Source organism: Euphorbia lathyris, chromosome 6 (genome assembly GCF_963576675.1).
Source record: "Euphorbia lathyris chromosome 6, ddEupLath1.1, whole genome shotgun sequence".
Taxonomy (NCBI): Eukaryota; Viridiplantae; Streptophyta; class Magnoliopsida; order Malpighiales; family Euphorbiaceae; genus Euphorbia; species Euphorbia lathyris.
The window spans coordinates 82,619,439-82,637,828 of NC_088915.1; the positions used below are offsets into that span (position 1 = coordinate 82,619,439).

Below are 18,390 nucleotides of genomic sequence, written 5' to 3' on the forward strand. Positions count from 1 at the left end.
AAAAGCAAATTGCATGCTGACAGTCATCAATTTAGACATTTAGTATAATATCTACTCAAATAAAACGAATACAGTTTCCAGAATACCAAGATCAGATAAATGAATGTAAGAAGACTCCATTCATATCTCAAATATCTACTCAAATAAAAAAGATATTTTTGAGCTGATCTTTGAATATCTTAATTACATTTTATAAATGAAGAAAACTAATAACTGAAGAACATACATGTACAGAACCTGATAGCTACAATCAGTGCCTTCAAATTTGTTCAGACTTGGGCGAACCTTAAGCATCCTCAATGTGAACTACAACCAACTTAAACAACAAAATTGTTGAAATCACTCTTCAAACTATCAATTCTGTTTTGTCCACTGCATGATCTTTTAGAGGTGTACTTAACTTCAAGGATCTGGCAACATCAAAGAAATGACCAACAGCTTCTTCAGGAGTTCCAACAAGAACACCATGTCCAAGATTAAGAATGTGTCCCCTTGCTCCAGCACATCTGACAACTCTGGAAAAGAAAAAACAATATATGACTTTATCAGACTGTGTTTTGGATACTCAACTTTGTTTCTTATTTCTGCAGAACTTAAAGTGCAAGATTCATGAACCAAAGATAATCAACATGCATGGTACTCCTATGTTAGCCATCTTTTTTCTCATGTCATATACCCATCTGGTGAAGATTCATGTGCCATAATATAAATGGACTCCTATATAACCTCTTGCTTTTTCTCATATCATTTCCCATTTGAGTAGATAAACATGTAAAATTAAATAAATATCCCATTATAGTTTGGGATTTGCTAAATTAAACACATCATTAATGTGGTAGAGACCACAATTTTTTTTCCCACGACATGACAGGTATATAACACTTATACAGAATTTATTCAATCATTAACAAAGGATTTCGAATTCAGGAAATATTTCAACCAGATGAATTTGAAGAAGAACTTCAGTCCTAACCTACATAACTGAGCATTAGTCACTGAGGTCAAAATTTTAAGTTCAAATACATGCAAGCCTGGATCACATAATGCAATTAAAATACCAGCTAGACAACCTACATACTAAAAATGATAGGAACAAGTTAGGTCAGAAACATTTCAATTTATTTCACAAACCGTTGAATTTCATCTGTCAATGCAGGAAGAGGTGAAAACAAGAAAGCAGGATCCACATTCCCTTGTATGCTGACCCCGCTACCCAAGCGCTTCCTTCCGTCTGCCATATCCACTGTCCAGTCTAACCCAATGACATCAACTCCTGTTCCTTTCATACGTTCAAGAAGGCCACCATTTCCATTAATATAGAGAACAAGTGGTGTTTCAGGGCATTTATTCCTTACTGTACGAACTATCTGCAATTTCATAAATGCCAAATAGTTAAATTTAATGAAAGAAGAATATGAAATTGCATATTCCGTGACTTTATATGCATACAAACTCAAACTATATGAGGTTGGTGTCAAAACCAAATGACAAGGCAACATTTTAGAAGGTACTATAATTTCTTCAACTAAACTAGGGTGCCAAGAAAATTATGATCCACAACAAACTTAAGTCGAAAAATCGAGTGAGATCAAAACAAAGGTTAATGAGCGCAGCCTGAGCTTAGGCTGCATTTACAGGTATACACAGCTCATTGTGGGTTTATGAGCTTGATAGTAAGTTAACACATGATTTGGTTCTGATTATGACATCTAAGTTTTTTTATTTATAATATGCCCAAAAATCTTATCAACAATTGTTTTTCTCATTAAAATCACATAGGAGATAATTTTATTTTTAACTTTTATAATATATACTTGCAATATAATCCCTCAACTTAGAATTTTTATCATAGAATTTGCGAAAAGGTCAAATTTAAATTTGAGGAAGATACAATTTAACATTTTAATGAATTTCTAAATTATATATTATAATCCAAGTCGACTGACAAAGGCAATGAAGGAGTTGATCTCAGCTTGTATTTCCTTGCACCTTTTCTATAGTAAATTGGAGCAAATAAATGAACTATTAACTGAAAAATTGCAAAAATAAGCATAAGACCTCTTGTGTCTATATCAGATTAAGCAAATTCGTAGAACCAGATCCAAGTTTACCTCTTCAATATAAGGCTTGGACCAACTGTCCCACATGTTAGGCGGTAGCTGTCCACCCCAAGAATCAAAAATTTGTATGCAATGAGCCCCAGACTCCACTTGGAAAACGATGTAATCAGATATTGCTTGTGTCAAGTGAGAGAGAAGAGCCCTTAATACATGTGGTGCTGTATGGCACATGCTCTTTATGGTAGTATATGTGCGAGTTGTACCGCCTTCCACTATGTATGTAGCAATCGTCCAAGGTGCTCCAACAAAGCCTAAAACTGCAGCACGTCCATCAACCTACCAAATCATTAAAAAAAACGCATTTTTCCCATGAAAAATATAAACCTGAGCTACTTAGCCAAATCCTATTTGATAGGTAATCACAACCTCACGCCTCAATATTCTGAGCGAATCCCCCACAAATTGGAGCTTTTCTAGTTCAATTGGATGTAAGGACTTTAATCCTTCTTCAGAACGAATCGGGGACTGAATAACAGGTCCCCTTACTTCCTCTATGTCAAATGGAACACCTAATGCTGGTAAAGGAGTAAGTATGTCGGAGAAAATAATAACACCATCTGGATGAAAAGCCTCCCACGGCTGCAAAGAAATTTCCACGATGAGATCGGTTGTTTCTGACCTCTCTCTGAATGATGGGTGTTTCTCTGCAAGCTTTCTGTAAACAGCCATATACCTTCCTGCCTGACGCATCATCCATGCTGGAGGCCTATCAACAGCTTCCCCTCTGGCAGCCTTAACCAAAAGTGGATCTGAATAAAATAAGGATTCGATGAAAATTTAAGGAAGCTAAACTTATTCTAGATCAGGAACCAATCTCATAAAAGTAACTCAATGGTAAAAGACTTGAAAACATTCAAGAAAGTATTATATATCAATCAAAAAGTACGAAACCATTAGGTTACAAGTGCATGAAAATATCCAACCAGAAACGTCCCTTATCTAACCACATAGTTATGAAGGTCATCTAAGAACAGAAGCCAAAAGCAGCAGTATTATGAAGAGTGCATGCAACTCATGAGAAGAATATACAAATTTACCCACAATAACTCGGCTGATACTCCTCTGATAGTATCATATTAAATCACTGATTTACATGTAATATAAAACCAAATTAATGAGCAGTACACAAACCACAAACAGTATCCAAGCCATCATTAATCTAGTTTACCCATCATGGTGCAAAATATATTCATATAATTCTGGACCCCAAATGTTAAAACTCTGCTAATGGAATGCAAAACTCCAATCAATCCGTCACCAAGCAGAACCACTTGGGACATATACAACAACAACAAAGCCTTAGTCCCGAAATGATTCGGGATCGGCTAACATGAACCATCATACAAAACTGTGAAATCAAGTCGTGTCAGCGACATGAATTCTCTCCATCCATATTTTCCTCAATCCCCAATAAACCCATATCACTCTCAATCACCGTGGTCCAAGTTTGCTTAGGTATTCCCCTACCCCTCACCATTGCATCCCTTTGCCACTCTTCAGTCCTTCTAACACGCGCATCAAGCGTTCTTTGTCTTACATGCCAAACCACCTTAATCGGTTTTCCCTCATTTTATTCTCAATTGATGTAACCCCTACTTTTATCCTAATTATTTCATTACTCACCAGATTCTTTCTCATATGACCACACATCCATTTCCGACACCTACATCTTATGGATGTGACAGTGTTTCACTTGGGACATATACTAGTTAAGACAAATTTCTTTGTACACCTTACAATACTGAAATGCTAACAACAATTTTCTCTAATTGCACTTCTTGTACAAGTAGTATGCAAAATCAGCCCCACTGGACAATGGAAAATTTCAAACTGTAAAAACACAAAGTACATACTGGGATGCACATGAGCAAAGATGTAATCCGCCTATATCCCTCAAGGGCGAAACATTAAGTTAGATCATTCAACTATCATTCGCATTGTAAGTCAAGCAATAAGAATTAAGAAAGCACACAGCACGATTTACAATGGCTAGAATGTAGCTGCAATGCTACTAGTATAGAAGAGCATTAAACAGTGGAAGTGATGATACCAGAAGAAGCAGAAGCAGCAGCCACGTAGAATTTTCGGGAGCGAGAGAAGTTGGAGGTAGGAGAAGAAACGGAAAATCCAATGGAATTATTAAAGCGAAACCCTTGGAGTGGGGAAGGGATGGAAGAGGTCCTCCATGAAAAAGAACTGCAAAGCAGAATTTGGTCCGATTAGGCAAAAAAGAAAAAAGAATCACTGAAGAAATTGAAATGGAGAATGCGCAAAGCAGTTACGTAGTAGCAGAAGACAAGTTCATATCCGTGGAAGCGAATTATGAAAGCGAGCGAGAGAGATGTGATGTGAGGCTTTGTTCCCCTGTTGCTTCCTCTTCCTTATCTCTCTACCCTGCATTCTTAGATGGAGATTGTTTGGTGTTTTAACAAAAATCTAAGAATGTAATATCCATTCTTTTTCGGCAGTGCTCATTGGACCGTGACCAAATTAATTTCCACTCTTTTATACATTTTACAATTTTATTTTAAGAATAAGGTATGAAATACGCGGAAAAAAAAAATATACTGCATTTTATATAAGATGGGAAAAAAAATAAATATTTAATTGAATTTAAAAATTTTAATTTTCAATTCTATTATTAAATTATAATATTGAATCTTTTTTAGAATTAATATAAGTGTAAAATAAAAAATAAAATAAAATATCTGTATTGTATTTTATAATAATATTCGAAATTGATCTAATTTGTCAATATTAAGGTACTCATTTTGTATAAAGTGAACAAAAAAAATTCAAATATTTTTTTTAATTTAAAAATTTTAATTTTCAATTCTATTATTAAATTATAATATTAAATCTTTTTTTAGAATCAACGCAAGTGTAAAAAAAAATTTTGTGTAGAATAAAAAATAAAATATGTGCAGTTTATAATTATGTCCAAAATTGATCTAATTTATCAATATTAAGGTGTTCATTTTGTATAAGATGGACAAAAAAATTCAAATATTTCATTGAATTTAAAAATTTTAATTTTTAATTCTATTATTAAATCATAATATTAAATCTTTTTTTAGTGTAATTTTTTTTTTTTGTGCAGAATAAAAAATAAAATATCTGCATTTTATAATAATGTCTGAAATTGATCTAATTTGTCAATGTTAAGGTGCTTCCAACATTAGGGATAAAATTGCACAATTTTAGACATTAAAAGTAAAATTACTCATGACTGAAAACGTTAAAAGTATTTTAATACTTTATCTCTTTATATTATTTTATTTATTATTTTTTTAAAGACAATTTCAATTTCTACTCTTTTTCATCCATCACCTTCCTAAAACTAACGTAGAGTATACTTTAAATTTTTTACCTTTGGATTATACCTGTTTTTTTTATCGACACGCTTGTAATTTAAAAATTTATAAAATGGTATCTTGAGATTCATTCTGTTAACAAACACATGTCAAATTCACTAACGGTTTTAAAAGTCAAAATGAACAGAGTTAATTTGGTCCTTATATTATTTATTTTATAAATTAACCCTCCTTATCATCTAATTATCACAAACAAACCCCAAAATAAAAAATAAAAATCAAATACTCCATCTCTCTTTAATTTCTTATTTTTCTTATTATTTCTCTCTCTTCTCTCTCTCCCCTTTGTTAATTTCTCTCTAAAATCAATTGAATTTCCATCGCTTTCTTCACACCAATATTTGTAGAGAGAGAAATATGATGTACACGAATACATTCAATTTCATCGTGTGAAACAAAAAAAAAATCCATTCCTCAACTATAGATTTTGCATATTCATAAAAGCTATACAAAAAAAACTCAAAATCTCCCCCAAAAAATTAGATCAATCTACGATACTCAATCTTCTCCTTAGGATGAAGAATTTTGGACCAAAACCTCTTCTTCTTCTTGTTTCCACTTCCAGTAGTGGATGAAACAAAAGCAATCGATTTACTTTTCCTCAAACCATTACCCAAACTTATTCTGAAAGACATGGAACCCATAACGTCGGAGCCATTTCTCTGATGACGGTGCACCGGAGACATATGAGTCGAAGAGGAATAAGAACTAGAAGACATATAGGCAGGAACAAATCTCAAGTGTTCGGTTTCTTAAAGGATAAAATCTAGAATAGAGTGAATAACTGGAAGGAAAAATTTCTGCCGCGAGCAGGTAAGGAGGTGCTAATCAAATCAGTATTGCAATCTATCCCAACTTATCTGATGAACATTTTCCTTATGCCTATTGAATTTTGTGAGGATATTCATAAAATTCTAAATAGATTCTGGTGGAAATCCTCGGGTACAAATCCTTCAGGGATTCATTGGAAAAGATGGGAGAGTATGTGTATTCCTAAAATCAAAGGAGGAATGGGTTTTCGAAATATTCACTTGTTCAATTTAGCTCTATTGGCTAAGCAAAGTTGGAGGATAGTTTAATAACCCTACTCACTGATGGCCAGAATATTGAAAGCCATGTATTTTCCCAATGAAGAGTTCCTCCAAACTGGTTTAGGCCATAATCCGTCATTCATTTGGCGGAGTATATTAGCATACCGCTCTTTACTCTGAGACGGACTACGTTGTAAGGTTGTTCCGGTCAATCAATTCGAATATGGAACAGTCCTTGGCTCCCAGACAATTCTAATCCTTTTCCCACCAATCAGAAGTAGGCGGACTGTCAAGCTGATCTCGTGAGTGATCTTAGTGGTGATGACGACAATTGGAATACTAAGCTAATTCGTAATGTTTTCAACGACAGAGATAGTAAGCTGATTCTTTCTATCCCTGGTCAAATTCATGGAGCAATCGATACCTGGTTCTGGCAGTTCACCCCGACTAAGCTATATTTAGTAAGAAGCAGATACTGGATGGTGGTTGAAAAGGAAGCGGAGGAGCTTCTAATCTCGGATCAAATCAATTGGCATTTGCTTTGGAAATTACAAGTTGCTCCTAAGGTGAAAAATTGCCTCTAGATAATTCTTTCACAGTGTCTCCCAACGATGGCTAACCTGGCTAAACGACGCAGTCTGATATGCGACACGGTAAATGAAAATGAAACTCACATCTTTGTGTCTTGTGTGTTCGCTAAACATGTGTGGGTGTTGTTCTTTTCTGATAGTCGCATGTACCAAGTTAATGGCGTTTGCGAGTGGTTCTCAGGACTGTTAGGCTCTTCACTTTCAGCTACGGAATCTGCTGCTGGTATTTTATGGCACTTATGGAAATATCGGAATAAGGTGGTATGGGAGAAGAAATTCAGCCTTCCAAGCTCTATTCTCACAACAGCTTCATCGGATCATCTTGGCTGGAAGAGTGCCCAAGTCAGCCATAAAGTTTCAGCTCCTGTAAATACGGAAGTGCAAGCAAAATGGCATAAACCTCCTTTGGGATTCCTCGTGTGCAATGTGGATGCTGCTATCAACTCGGAGGGTAAATATTGTACATACGGCATGTTTATACATGATAATAAGGGGGATTGTATTCACGCCAGGAACGCGGGGTTGGCAGAATCGAATGATCCCACCATTGCAGAGGCGATGGCAATAAGAGAGGCCCACAGTTGGATTAAGGCACTAAATCTATCACAAGTAATAATCCAATCTGATTTCCTAAATGTGGTACAAGCTATACATTCTAAGGTTTTTAACCTATCATATTTATCTGATGTCATTCAAGACTGTTGCTCTATTCTTCAAGATCTGAACTCCGTTTCGATCTCATTTATTAAGCAATCAGCGAATCTCATAGTCCATTCCTTAGCAAAAGCTGTTAGATCTAGGTCTGATTGAGGTGAGTGGGCATGTCCACCACCTTTTATTATCGATGTTTTAACTTCCGATTTAATTTAATAATATTCTTTATTCTTTCAAAAAAACTATAAGAGGTATAAGAAGTCCCAACCATGGATGTTGATTTTGTATGAAAAGAAGAAACCACATAAAGCTGGGTTAATTTCTCTTTTAAACAAGATGGACAAACACCTAACCTTTGATCGTGATTTGGATGAACTTTGCACACTCTATCTGCTTCCGAGAAACCCATTTCAGATTCTGTTCTTCACCTTTTCGGTTTCTTTAATACGGAGGAGAAGACATGGGGTTTGTTTAGGTATATATAGGAATTTGTGTGAAGAAAGAGATGGAAATTCAATTGATTTTAGAGAGAAATTAATAAAGAGGAGAGAGAAGAGAGAAAAAAGAAGAAAAATAAAAAAAATAAAGAGAGACGAAGAAGATGGTGTATTTGATTTTTATTTTTTTTTATTATGGGGTTTGTTTGTGATAAATAGATAATAAGGGGGGATAATTTATAAAATAAATAAATATAATGATCAAATTAACTCTTTTCCCTGTGACTTTTAACACCGTTAGTCAATTTGGCATGTGTTTGCTAACGGAATGAACCTCAAGGTACCATTTTGTAAACTTTTAAACCACAAGGGTACCAATCGAAAACAGGTGTAACCACAATGTTTATTTTTGTACTTTTCCCTATATATTTTCTTTGAGAAAAAAGAAAACTAAAATACTTAAATTCATGTCATAAGGTCTATAAATTTAACATTACAGTTTTTCAGAAAATGCAAATTTACCTTTAATATACTTTTTTTGCATGAAAGATTGGGACGCGATTAAGTGGCTAGACATCCCAACTAGGTCGACACTCCTAATACACCAAATCAACCCGAAATATTATTAATAAAAAAACGGAAAATTACAAAGGGAGGAAAAGGAAAATAAAAAAAAGTTCAAAACAGAAAAATTAAGGAAAACAAACATGAGCAACATAGGTCGTAAAAAACAGACGATTGACAAAAATGAGGAGCTGAATGCCACCATGTAAGAACCGTAGCCGTCTTGCCAAAACGGGCAAGTTGATCCGCCGTCTGATTACCCTCTCGATAGATATGAGTGACTCTGCAATTCATATTCGAGAATCTAGATAAACACTGAAGCCAGTCTTGTCTAATTTTCCAGGGAGCCATGGTAATCCTTCTGTTTAGCATATCCACCGCATATGCAGAATCTGATTCAATTCAAAGATTGTGCCACCCCTGTTCCCAGGCAAATTCTACTGCAAAAATAATGGTAGACAGCTCGGCAATGTGCGCATAGGAACTAGAGAGGTTAATAGCATAGCAGCCAATAACAAAACCACGAGAATTTCTGAAAATCCCACCAGCTCCGGCGATACCCGACGCACCATCCGTCGCGCCGTTGGTATTAACTTTTATCCAGCCCGACGGTGGCGTGCACCAGCGAACAATGATAGGGTCCGGTGGAGGCCTAGCATGGCTCGACAAATTGACAATCCATTTTGGTTCCTGAATGTAAAAGTGAAGCCGATTCTGAAGGAATTGGATTGAAGGGAGATCATTTTCAAAAATAGCCATATTTCTGATGTACCAAATGTACCAAACAACAGTTATAGAAGCCAAATTCCACCATTTTCTCATAGAAATATGTAAACAGATAGCTCTAATCTCCTGGAAAAGATTCCCAAAGGTCATCATACTACTACGGTGTATGCCAAAAACAGAGAAGACAACATTCCATAGACTATTCGACACAGGGCACATGACGAAAAGATGATCAATTGATTCAATATGGCATTTACACAGTTCACATCTCGAAGCAAGTGAAAAACCACATATCTGTAAATTGGTTTGCACGGCAATTTTCCTACGAAACACTAACCAGCAGGTGATAGACCGCCTAGGCGGCACAAAGGCATTGCAAAGGAATTTGTTCCACTCAACTGGAGTGTTGTTGCAGAAGGAGCTATAAAAACATTTGGCAGTATACATACCTCACATAGCCGACTTCCACACACAAGTATCGGTTCCGTCCCCACTGCCAGAAACCCTCTGAATGTTCAAATGGACAAGATCAGGAAGTCAATGCAAATTAGTCCAGGATTATCAACACGAAAGGAGTGAAGCGGGTCATAAAGCTTGCACTGTATATTTTCCAGGATGCCGAGCTGATTTGCAACCGTCGGTGCAATCCAAGAGTCCGTCCAGAAATTCAGTTCAGAGTTGTCTCCAAACCACCAGGTCACTTCCAAACTAATCTGATCATAAATTGGTCGAACAGAGGTCCAAACCGATGAATTTGAAATATAGCACTTAGGCATACCAGATTGATAAAGGAAACGATTTCGCAGCAAAGAAGGGATATAACCATTTTTTTGAATCAAATCCCAGCTGAACTTGCCAAGAAGAGAATTGTTGAACAGTCCAATATCCTTGATACCTAGCCACCCAAATTCATACAATTGACAACACTTCTTCCATTTGATAGTAAGAAGCTTTCTCTGATCCTTGTCCCCAGTCCAAAGGAAGTTTCTGAGCGCTTTAGCAATCTTTGTGGTGAGAGAGGATGGCCACTTGTAAATCATAAGTGAGTGAATTAGAGCACTCGTTAATGCAGATTTTATCAGAGTTAGCCTTCCTGCTAAAGAGAGCGACTGCCCCTTCCAAAGACTAAATTTAGCAAGGAAATGATCCATAAGCGGTTGTAAATAACGAGCCCTTGGCGCCCCCTGAAAAATTGGCACCCCAAGATAATTAAACGGCAGCCGAGCAACACGAATACCTAGAATATTAATGAGCCGATTCCTGCACTGATTGCTGATACTGTTTCCAAAATAAATTGCAGATTTATCCCAGTTAACCGTCTGACTCGATATGGCTGCATAAAAGTTGAAAAGGTCCTTGACACATTTCATATTTTTGAGAGTAGCTCTGCTAAAAATTAACATATCATCTGCATATAAGAGGTGAGAAGGAAAAGGAGTAGTGTTGTGATAAACAATGGGTTGAAATTTGCCTTCACCCACCAACTTGGCCAGCCAACGACGAAAGAAGTCCTCTGCAATACCAAATAGAATTGGAGAAAATGGATCTCCTTGTCGAACCCCATATGAGCAGCTAAAATAGCCCTTGCTACCCCCTCTGAAAGCAATTGACATATGAGCAGACCAAAGAACTTCCAAAGTCCAGCTTCTAAATTGCAAAGAAAAACCAAAAGATTCAAGAACAGCCAGAAGAAAATTCCAGTCAATGCTGTCAAAAGCTTTCCTGATATCAATCTTCAAAGCCACATTTTCGCCAAAGCAATTCTTGTTTAACATATTTACCCCTTTCGAGGCCGCAGCAATGCAATGATGAATGCTTCTGCTAGAAATGAATCTGAATTGGTTATCCGAAACAATGCGCATGGCGACAGGCGCCAGCCTATCAACAAAGATCTTTGAAATGATCTTATAGTTAAAATTTCTCATGGCGATCGGTCGAAAATGTTGAATTTCATTAGCTTCAGCAACTTTGGGAAGAAGAGTCATAATACTATAATTCATACCTAGAAGCATACAACTGCAGTATCAAAGAAACTCTGCACCATCTTACAGACATCTGAACCAATTACATCCCAAAAATGCTGGTAGAAAAACCCCTAATATCCATCTGGACCCGGAGAGCTATCACGGCTAAGACTGAAAACCGCAGCACATATCTCATCAAGCGTTGGCCGCCGCGTGAGGTTATCATTGTCCACCAAATTGACCAAATCCGGAATAACCGCAGAAATAGAATCATAATCAATAGCTAGCCTGCTGCTAGTAAAAAGAGTGGAGAAGTATTCTACAACATGTTGAGAAATGATATTCTCATCATCAACCAAGATTTCGTTAATGAGAAGAGAATCCATTGATGATTGTATTTTTCTACCTTTTGCCGAACGGTGAAAAAATTTGGAGTTCTGATCCCCCGCCTCAAGCCATTTTTCTCTGCTTTTATCATGGAGAAGCAATTCTTGCCGGTGAAGCTGAAGATCAAGATCGCGTTGAGCTTCTGCCTCAATCAGTCGCCAATTCTCATTCAAACCCTGCACTGAGATGTCTCTTTGAATTTCAGCTAGCCTGGACTGAGCAGCAGCAATATTTACTTCCACCCTACCAAAAACTTCTCTGTTCCAAATACGCAGTTTAGGCTTCAAAGATTTAAGTTTATTACAAAGAAGCTGCGCCGGTGGAAGAGAAACATGGCTGTTACTCCAATGATCGGCAATCAAACCCCTTAGTGATTCATGTGTAGTCCACATAGAGAGGAAACGGAAGTGGGTCTGTCGAGCCAAGCCATTTTTGCATACCAAAAGTAACAGACTGTGATCAGACTGATGGCAAGGGAGAACAGAACATCTGATTGAATCCCATGAATCAAAAAAATCATCAGACACAAGAGCCCAGTCAAGTTTACATTCAACATGTTCCGGGCCAATACGACCATTAGTCCAAGTAAATTGCATACCAGAACTATCAATTTTCGCAAGGCGGTTATTATTAATAAAACCGCGAAAGTCCCTACAACTAATGGCAGAAGGACTATGACCCGTCTTTTCATGAGCAATAATGACTGCATTGAAATCACCGATAACCAGTTTTTTTCGACTGCCCACAATAGCAGTAAGAGAATCCCAAAGCATACGTCTTCTGCCAAAAAAATTACTGCCATAGATGAAAGAGAGGTGAGAGTAAACCGTGACACTACTGTTGGTCCCGTGTAATTAGTTCCAAGGGGGGGGGGGAGTTAGGAACTAATGTAACTTTTTCGTTTAATTATGCTGACTTAATCAATTCTTTAAATTACTTACCCTAGTTTTGGTCAGCACGGCCGAGAGAGATGTAAGACAGCTTTAGTCAGATGCTGACTGGAACAGTTTTACTTGCGAGTTGGGAAATAACACTTAGGTCAGCTTCCAACTCAGCACTCTGATTACTCAGTGTCAGCTTATACAATTTATATCCTGAGTAATTTAAACAAGCAACACACACACACACACACACACACACACACACACACACACACACACACACACACATATATATATATATATATATATATTGAGAGAGAGTTAGAAATTACTCAGCAGACTTATCCTGGTTCGGCCTCACCGCCTACGTCCAGTCCCCATAATCCTTCTGGGCTTTTTCAATCCAATACTGAGCTCTTTAAAGGTAGAGCACAAACCGTTTACAAGGCAGTTGAATATGCAAGAGTACCTTCCTCTATTCGTCTACTCAACTCCTACTGAGCGCTATAACCAAACACTCAGATTTTCTCTACCGCTGAGTACTAAAACCGAGTACTCAGCACCACTCTCTCAATTTTTATAATTGATACAAACTTGTTCTTTCTAGATGAAGAACACTTTAGATGAATACAAATTCAATCTAGCTTTTACACGGAGATAGAAATTTGGTGTAAGATTTTCTTTTCTTGTTTGAATGTGCTTTGTATGTATGCTCTTTTCTTTTTGTACTTCGGCAAAGGATCCAAATGAAGCACTTGTCCTTTTATAGTGAATTCCTGATGCGGCAATCATTTGAATCTGGAAGTATCCGTTGAATTCAAACGGCTCCTTGCGTCATTCACTGGTCATCATACAGATTTTGCAGGCCAATCCTGTCGTCTGAAATTAGCAGGAGTCAGGTTTGTCTTCTTCCGCCAGGTTCGTCTTCTAGCGCCAGTTTCGTCTTTTAGCCAACGGTCAGTTGACCCATGCGTCTTGAAACTATCTCCGTGCGTAATTCCAAAGCTTCTGTTATTGGTGCAGACAGTTGTCGGATCTTGTCTTTTAGCAAACGGATCATTCGCGCTGTCCTGACGAATACTCAGCTTGAACTTATAGACGTTGCCTTTGATCTTTTATCTTTGGCCAGGCTGAGTCATGTTCCACTCAGTTTCTTTGATCAGCTTTGTCTTCAAGCGTTGATTCTGAGGAAGGCCTTTTCTTCTATTATGCTGAGTTGTGTTCTACTCAGCTTATGTGGTCAGCTTCATCTTTAAGCGTTTGTTATGAAGACGACTTTTCTTCTATTATGCTGAGTCGTGTTTTACTCAGCTTCTGTGCCCCATGCTGACTTCATTCTGTCGTACTTTTTATTTCTGTTTACTTAGAATTATACTCAACATTGAACAAACACATTAGAACAATTAAACCAAAGCACTTAAATTTAATTGCCCCTTAATCATGGATTAACTTAAATAATTTTGTCAAATCAAAATCATGTGGAAAGGTGTTTCAACAACTACCATAATTGATCGAGATGTGTTGATCATGACAAAGAATCAGAGAGCAGAGATGAAGAGTACCAATTTTACAAAGAAGCCAAATAGAATTACAAAGATTCCCAGCAACAAACTGCAAGCCAATAGAATTACAGAAAGAAGAGTGAATCCTATCCAAAGCAACCATAGGTTCAGAGATACATACTAGATCCGGATGATTGACAGAACAAATGAGTTTCAGAACCATCTACGTACCAGGGTTATTAATACCCCGACAGTTCTAGTAAAGAATGATCATTTAGGTAGTGAAGAACTGCCCCGCTCCTTAGAGCGAGAATCTGCCCCATCTTTTTTTGTCTTGGACTTAGCTTTCTTCATAGTAGTAATCCATTCGGTATTCACCTCAGGAATGCAATTGATATCAACCATTGGTGAAAAAGGCTCTGGGGATCCTTCAGAACCCCATACAGAAATGTTATTTTCATCATTTCGCTCACCCCAACTTTTCTTTTCTTCCTCATGTCCCAAACTGTCATTGTTAGCCGATTGGTGCAACACAAGTTGGAGAGGAACAACAATTTCGCCCTCCTCCACATTCACATGATCCTGAACAGAAGTTTGAGGATCCTTCTGAACCTTAGCCTGCTCAGTGTTAGTACGGTTCGCAACCTGCCCCTTTCCAGAATGAAAAGTCCTCTGGGTCTGTGGCCTAGGTTGTTCCTTGAGATTTCTCCTGCATTTAGCTGAGGTATGTCCAATTGATGAACAAGTTCTACAAATTTTATCCATTTAAACTTTCTCGTTATCAACTGATCGAGTAGGAAATTTCCACTCTATTCTCTTATATGCTAATACCAATGACTGATTTACTAATATTTGATTGTCATATTGGATTTATGTTTAAAATATTTATTTTGTTATTAATGCAAGATAGTTACAAATAATGTCAATATTTAAATCTTCAAGATATAAGTTAATCACAGAAAATTATCAAATGTTACTATATTATTAAAATTATGTAAAATGTTTACTATATTATTAAAGCAGTTATAAACAAATTATCACAATATATAAAATTGTTTCAATTTAAAAATAAACATGTTTGATAGTCGAATAATATTAAATAAGTTTATTCATATTTTTTTTTGTTAGGTTGGGATAAATTTAATCTTGTTTGGTAAAACATTATTTCATACTATTAAAGAAAATATGCACTTCTTTTCAAAAAAAAAAAAAAAATGCACTTTAAACATAATATAAAAATAAATAAAATAATCACTTAAAGTATTATGAGTGTAAATAAACAAAATTTTGTAAAAAAAATAAAAAATCGTTTCTTGAACAATAAAAATATTAAAATGCATTACAAAATCTAATTTGAGAATAGTAAAAATTCAAGAACATTATCTAGTGTTTTATATGAAAAGATTCACCGGAAATGGAGATAGAGAGATGGTGATTGGAATATATTAGCTTCCAATATATTTAGACGAACCAAAGCATACAATATATACAACATCCTAGTCCAGTATGTCTTGGCTCAAATCCAACACATTGAACCTCAAAGCTTTAAAACGCGTCTTCAATCACTTTATTCATAAGCCTCTGACACTCTCTCTCTCCATTTCTCATCACTAACTAAACGCTTAAAACTCTTTCTTTTGAAGTGAAAAGGCAAACAGGAGCATGAAACGGAGCAACCAAACACCCCTTACACCATTGAAACATTCAGTTGCTAGGCAGAAACTTCTACTGTTTTATTAAAGTTAAATTCAATCTAATTATAAAGTATTCAAACAAAAGATACAAATATACAAGCAAGGACATCTTAGTTTGCAGCAAAGAATAAATAGTACACACTTCAAATTTCATTTAGTTTGCAGATTACTTGAATGTGAACAGGGGCGGGGAGGGTCGGCCGACCCTCCGGCTCCGCCGGAAAACCCCAGAGAGGGGTTTTTCTATCTGGCTCCGCCAGGAGCCGCCATGGCTGGAGCCCCTCCGGTCATGGCGTTGCTTCAATCGCAGAAGGTATCTTGTGTTTTTATTGTGATTAATTTTAATTTTTGGGTAAGGGAAATAAACAAAAAGAGAGAGTAAGTTTCAGAAGAAAAATGGTGGAGAAGAAAGATTAGGGAAGAAGAAGGAGGTTTTGATTTTCATTTAATTAATTTTGCCGTTCTACTTTAGTTGGAATTTGGAGCATATTTACTTTTTACCATATAAATACAATTTCCAAGAGTTAAAGGTTTACTGTTTTTTTTTTATCTTTAACTTTTAATTTGTTTGAATATAAAAGTGTCCACTATCCCTACTTATATATAATTTATAAATCAATTACTTTGATGTTTAAATGAGTTATACACTATTTAGTTTTCAATACTAAAATAAAAATTATAGAGAAATTTATATAAAAATTAAGATTCAAAAAATTATTTACGTTAATTATAATTTAAATTATATCGAACTTAATAAATCATTCTTTTTAATATATTTTGAAATAAAATGTAAAAATACCATTAACGTTTATTGTCAGAAGCAATTTTACCTCTAACATCTAAAATGGTGTAATTTTACCCATAACTTTAGCAGTCAAGAGTAATTTTACCCATAATATTAACAAGTTGGGTCAATTTTAAACATTATTATAAAATAAAGATATTTTGTTCCTTATTCTGCACCAATTGCATATCAGTTGGTTTAAAAGAAATTTTCTATGATTTAATAATTGAATTGAAGATTAATATTTATAAATTTGGCGATATATTTTGATTTTTTTGTCCAACTCGTACAATAAACAACATTTTCGGCCAATTTTTTTTCTTACATACATTAAAGCCCCTCTGAACATTCGGTGCTGGCTCCGCCACTGAATGTGAAGAACCATATCTCATAAGAAGAAGAAAAAAATTGGAATCAGATTATTATACACCTAGGGCTGTAAATGAGCCGAGCCGCTCATGAGCGGCTCGATAAAAGCTTGGTTCGACTCGGTTCGATTTGTAAACGAACCGCTCGAAAGCTTGCAAACAGGCTCGATTAGAATATTTATGAACAAATTTTAGTTTTGTAGAAAACTATATAGTTTTATATTAGTTCACAAATATCTAAACTTAATATTATTTCATTTGCTATTAGATGAATTTGTTCACAAACATACGATTTACTCACAAACAATTCATAGTTAGATAATTTTCTTAATGAAAAGTCCAAAGAGGATTTTGGGCTCGAAACAAGCTCGAAGCTCGGCTCAAGCTCGTTGAGTAAGCCAAAGCTCGGCTCGGGCTCGGCGCGTTAATTTTAAAACAAGCTCGGCTTGAGCTCGGACTCGTTAATTTTATAGCGAGGCGAGCTTAAACAGACCAAAACTCGGCTCAGCTCGGCTCGATTACAGCCCTATATACACCATAGGAATTCAGTAATTGTGATACAAGAGAAGCTCGTTGGAATGGAAATGGCCACCATTTACTGAAACGAAAACCCAGAAGAATATGTTGCTTCTTATTGCATTTATTCTTCACTTTCCTTCTGAAGGGGTGTCTGAATGAGTTGGAATGACGCTATTGAAATAAAAAGAAAAGTTCTGTGACTTTATTGTAAAAAAATAAAATTTATAGACCTTTTCAAACGACTTCAAAATTCAGTGCGTAATTCACCCATATACTATTCAATGAAAATATCATATCAAACAAAAATAAAGGACTCAGAAATTATAATTATATGGAGATGAAAAATGAAAGCACTCAGAAATTATAATTTTCGTGTAACTTGTCAAAGCAGTGTTCCGTTTTCCAAAGGGTAAATTACACTCATGACTACTGAACTTTATCCATTTTAATATCGTGGTCACTGAACTTCAATTTTTAACAGTATAGCAATTGAACTTTACATTTTTCAATATCGATGGCCACTCAACTTTAACTAAATCCTCAAAATGATCCTTAACGACCTCAAAATGAAAATATTTAAGAACTAAAGTTGTTCAGAACAACATTTACCACGAAACCACATTTTTTATCTTCCAAAATCAACTTTTTTTTGGAGTTTTCCCTCTAAAAATTCATTGAACATGGGTGTAATTTACCCGTTTTCCAGAACAAAAGCAAAAGTCAACCACGCAAAACCAAGTTCAAACACATATAACGCAAGTCCATAAATGAAACCCTATAGAATAAATAAATACC

The 18,390-nt window shown here is 35.9% G+C and overlaps 1 protein-coding gene across 1 annotated transcript; it reads right to left on the reverse strand.

Moving 5' to 3' along the window:
- Positions 1-123: 123 nt before the first annotated feature.
- LOC136233312 (uroporphyrinogen decarboxylase 1, chloroplastic) lies at positions 124-4,567 on the reverse strand. Its single transcript, XM_066022938.1, has 6 exons — positions 4,403-4,567; positions 4,171-4,316; positions 2,487-2,869; positions 2,112-2,396; positions 1,132-1,367; positions 124-515 (listed from the first exon to the last, which is right to left on the reverse strand). The coding sequence occupies exons 1-6, from the start codon at positions 4,423-4,425 to the stop codon at positions 347-349; spliced, it is 1,242 nt and encodes a 413-aa protein (XP_065879010.1). The 5' UTR covers positions 4,426-4,567; the 3' UTR covers positions 124-346.
- Positions 4,568-18,390: the final 13,823 nt, after the last annotated feature.

Bases quoted from the DNA above. Each gene is read 5' to 3' on its own strand.
- LOC136233312 (XM_066022938.1), bottom strand. From the start codon at position 4,425: ATGAACTTGTCTTCTGCTACTAC. The intron at 2,870-4,170 runs GTATCATCACTT...TATTTTATTCAG, and splicing joins TGCTGCTTCTGCTTCTTCTG to ATCCACTTTTGGTTAAGGCT. The intron at 2,397-2,486 runs GTTGTGATTACC...ATGATTTGGTAG, and splicing joins TCAGAATATTGAGGCGTGAG to GTTGATGGACGTGCTGCAGT.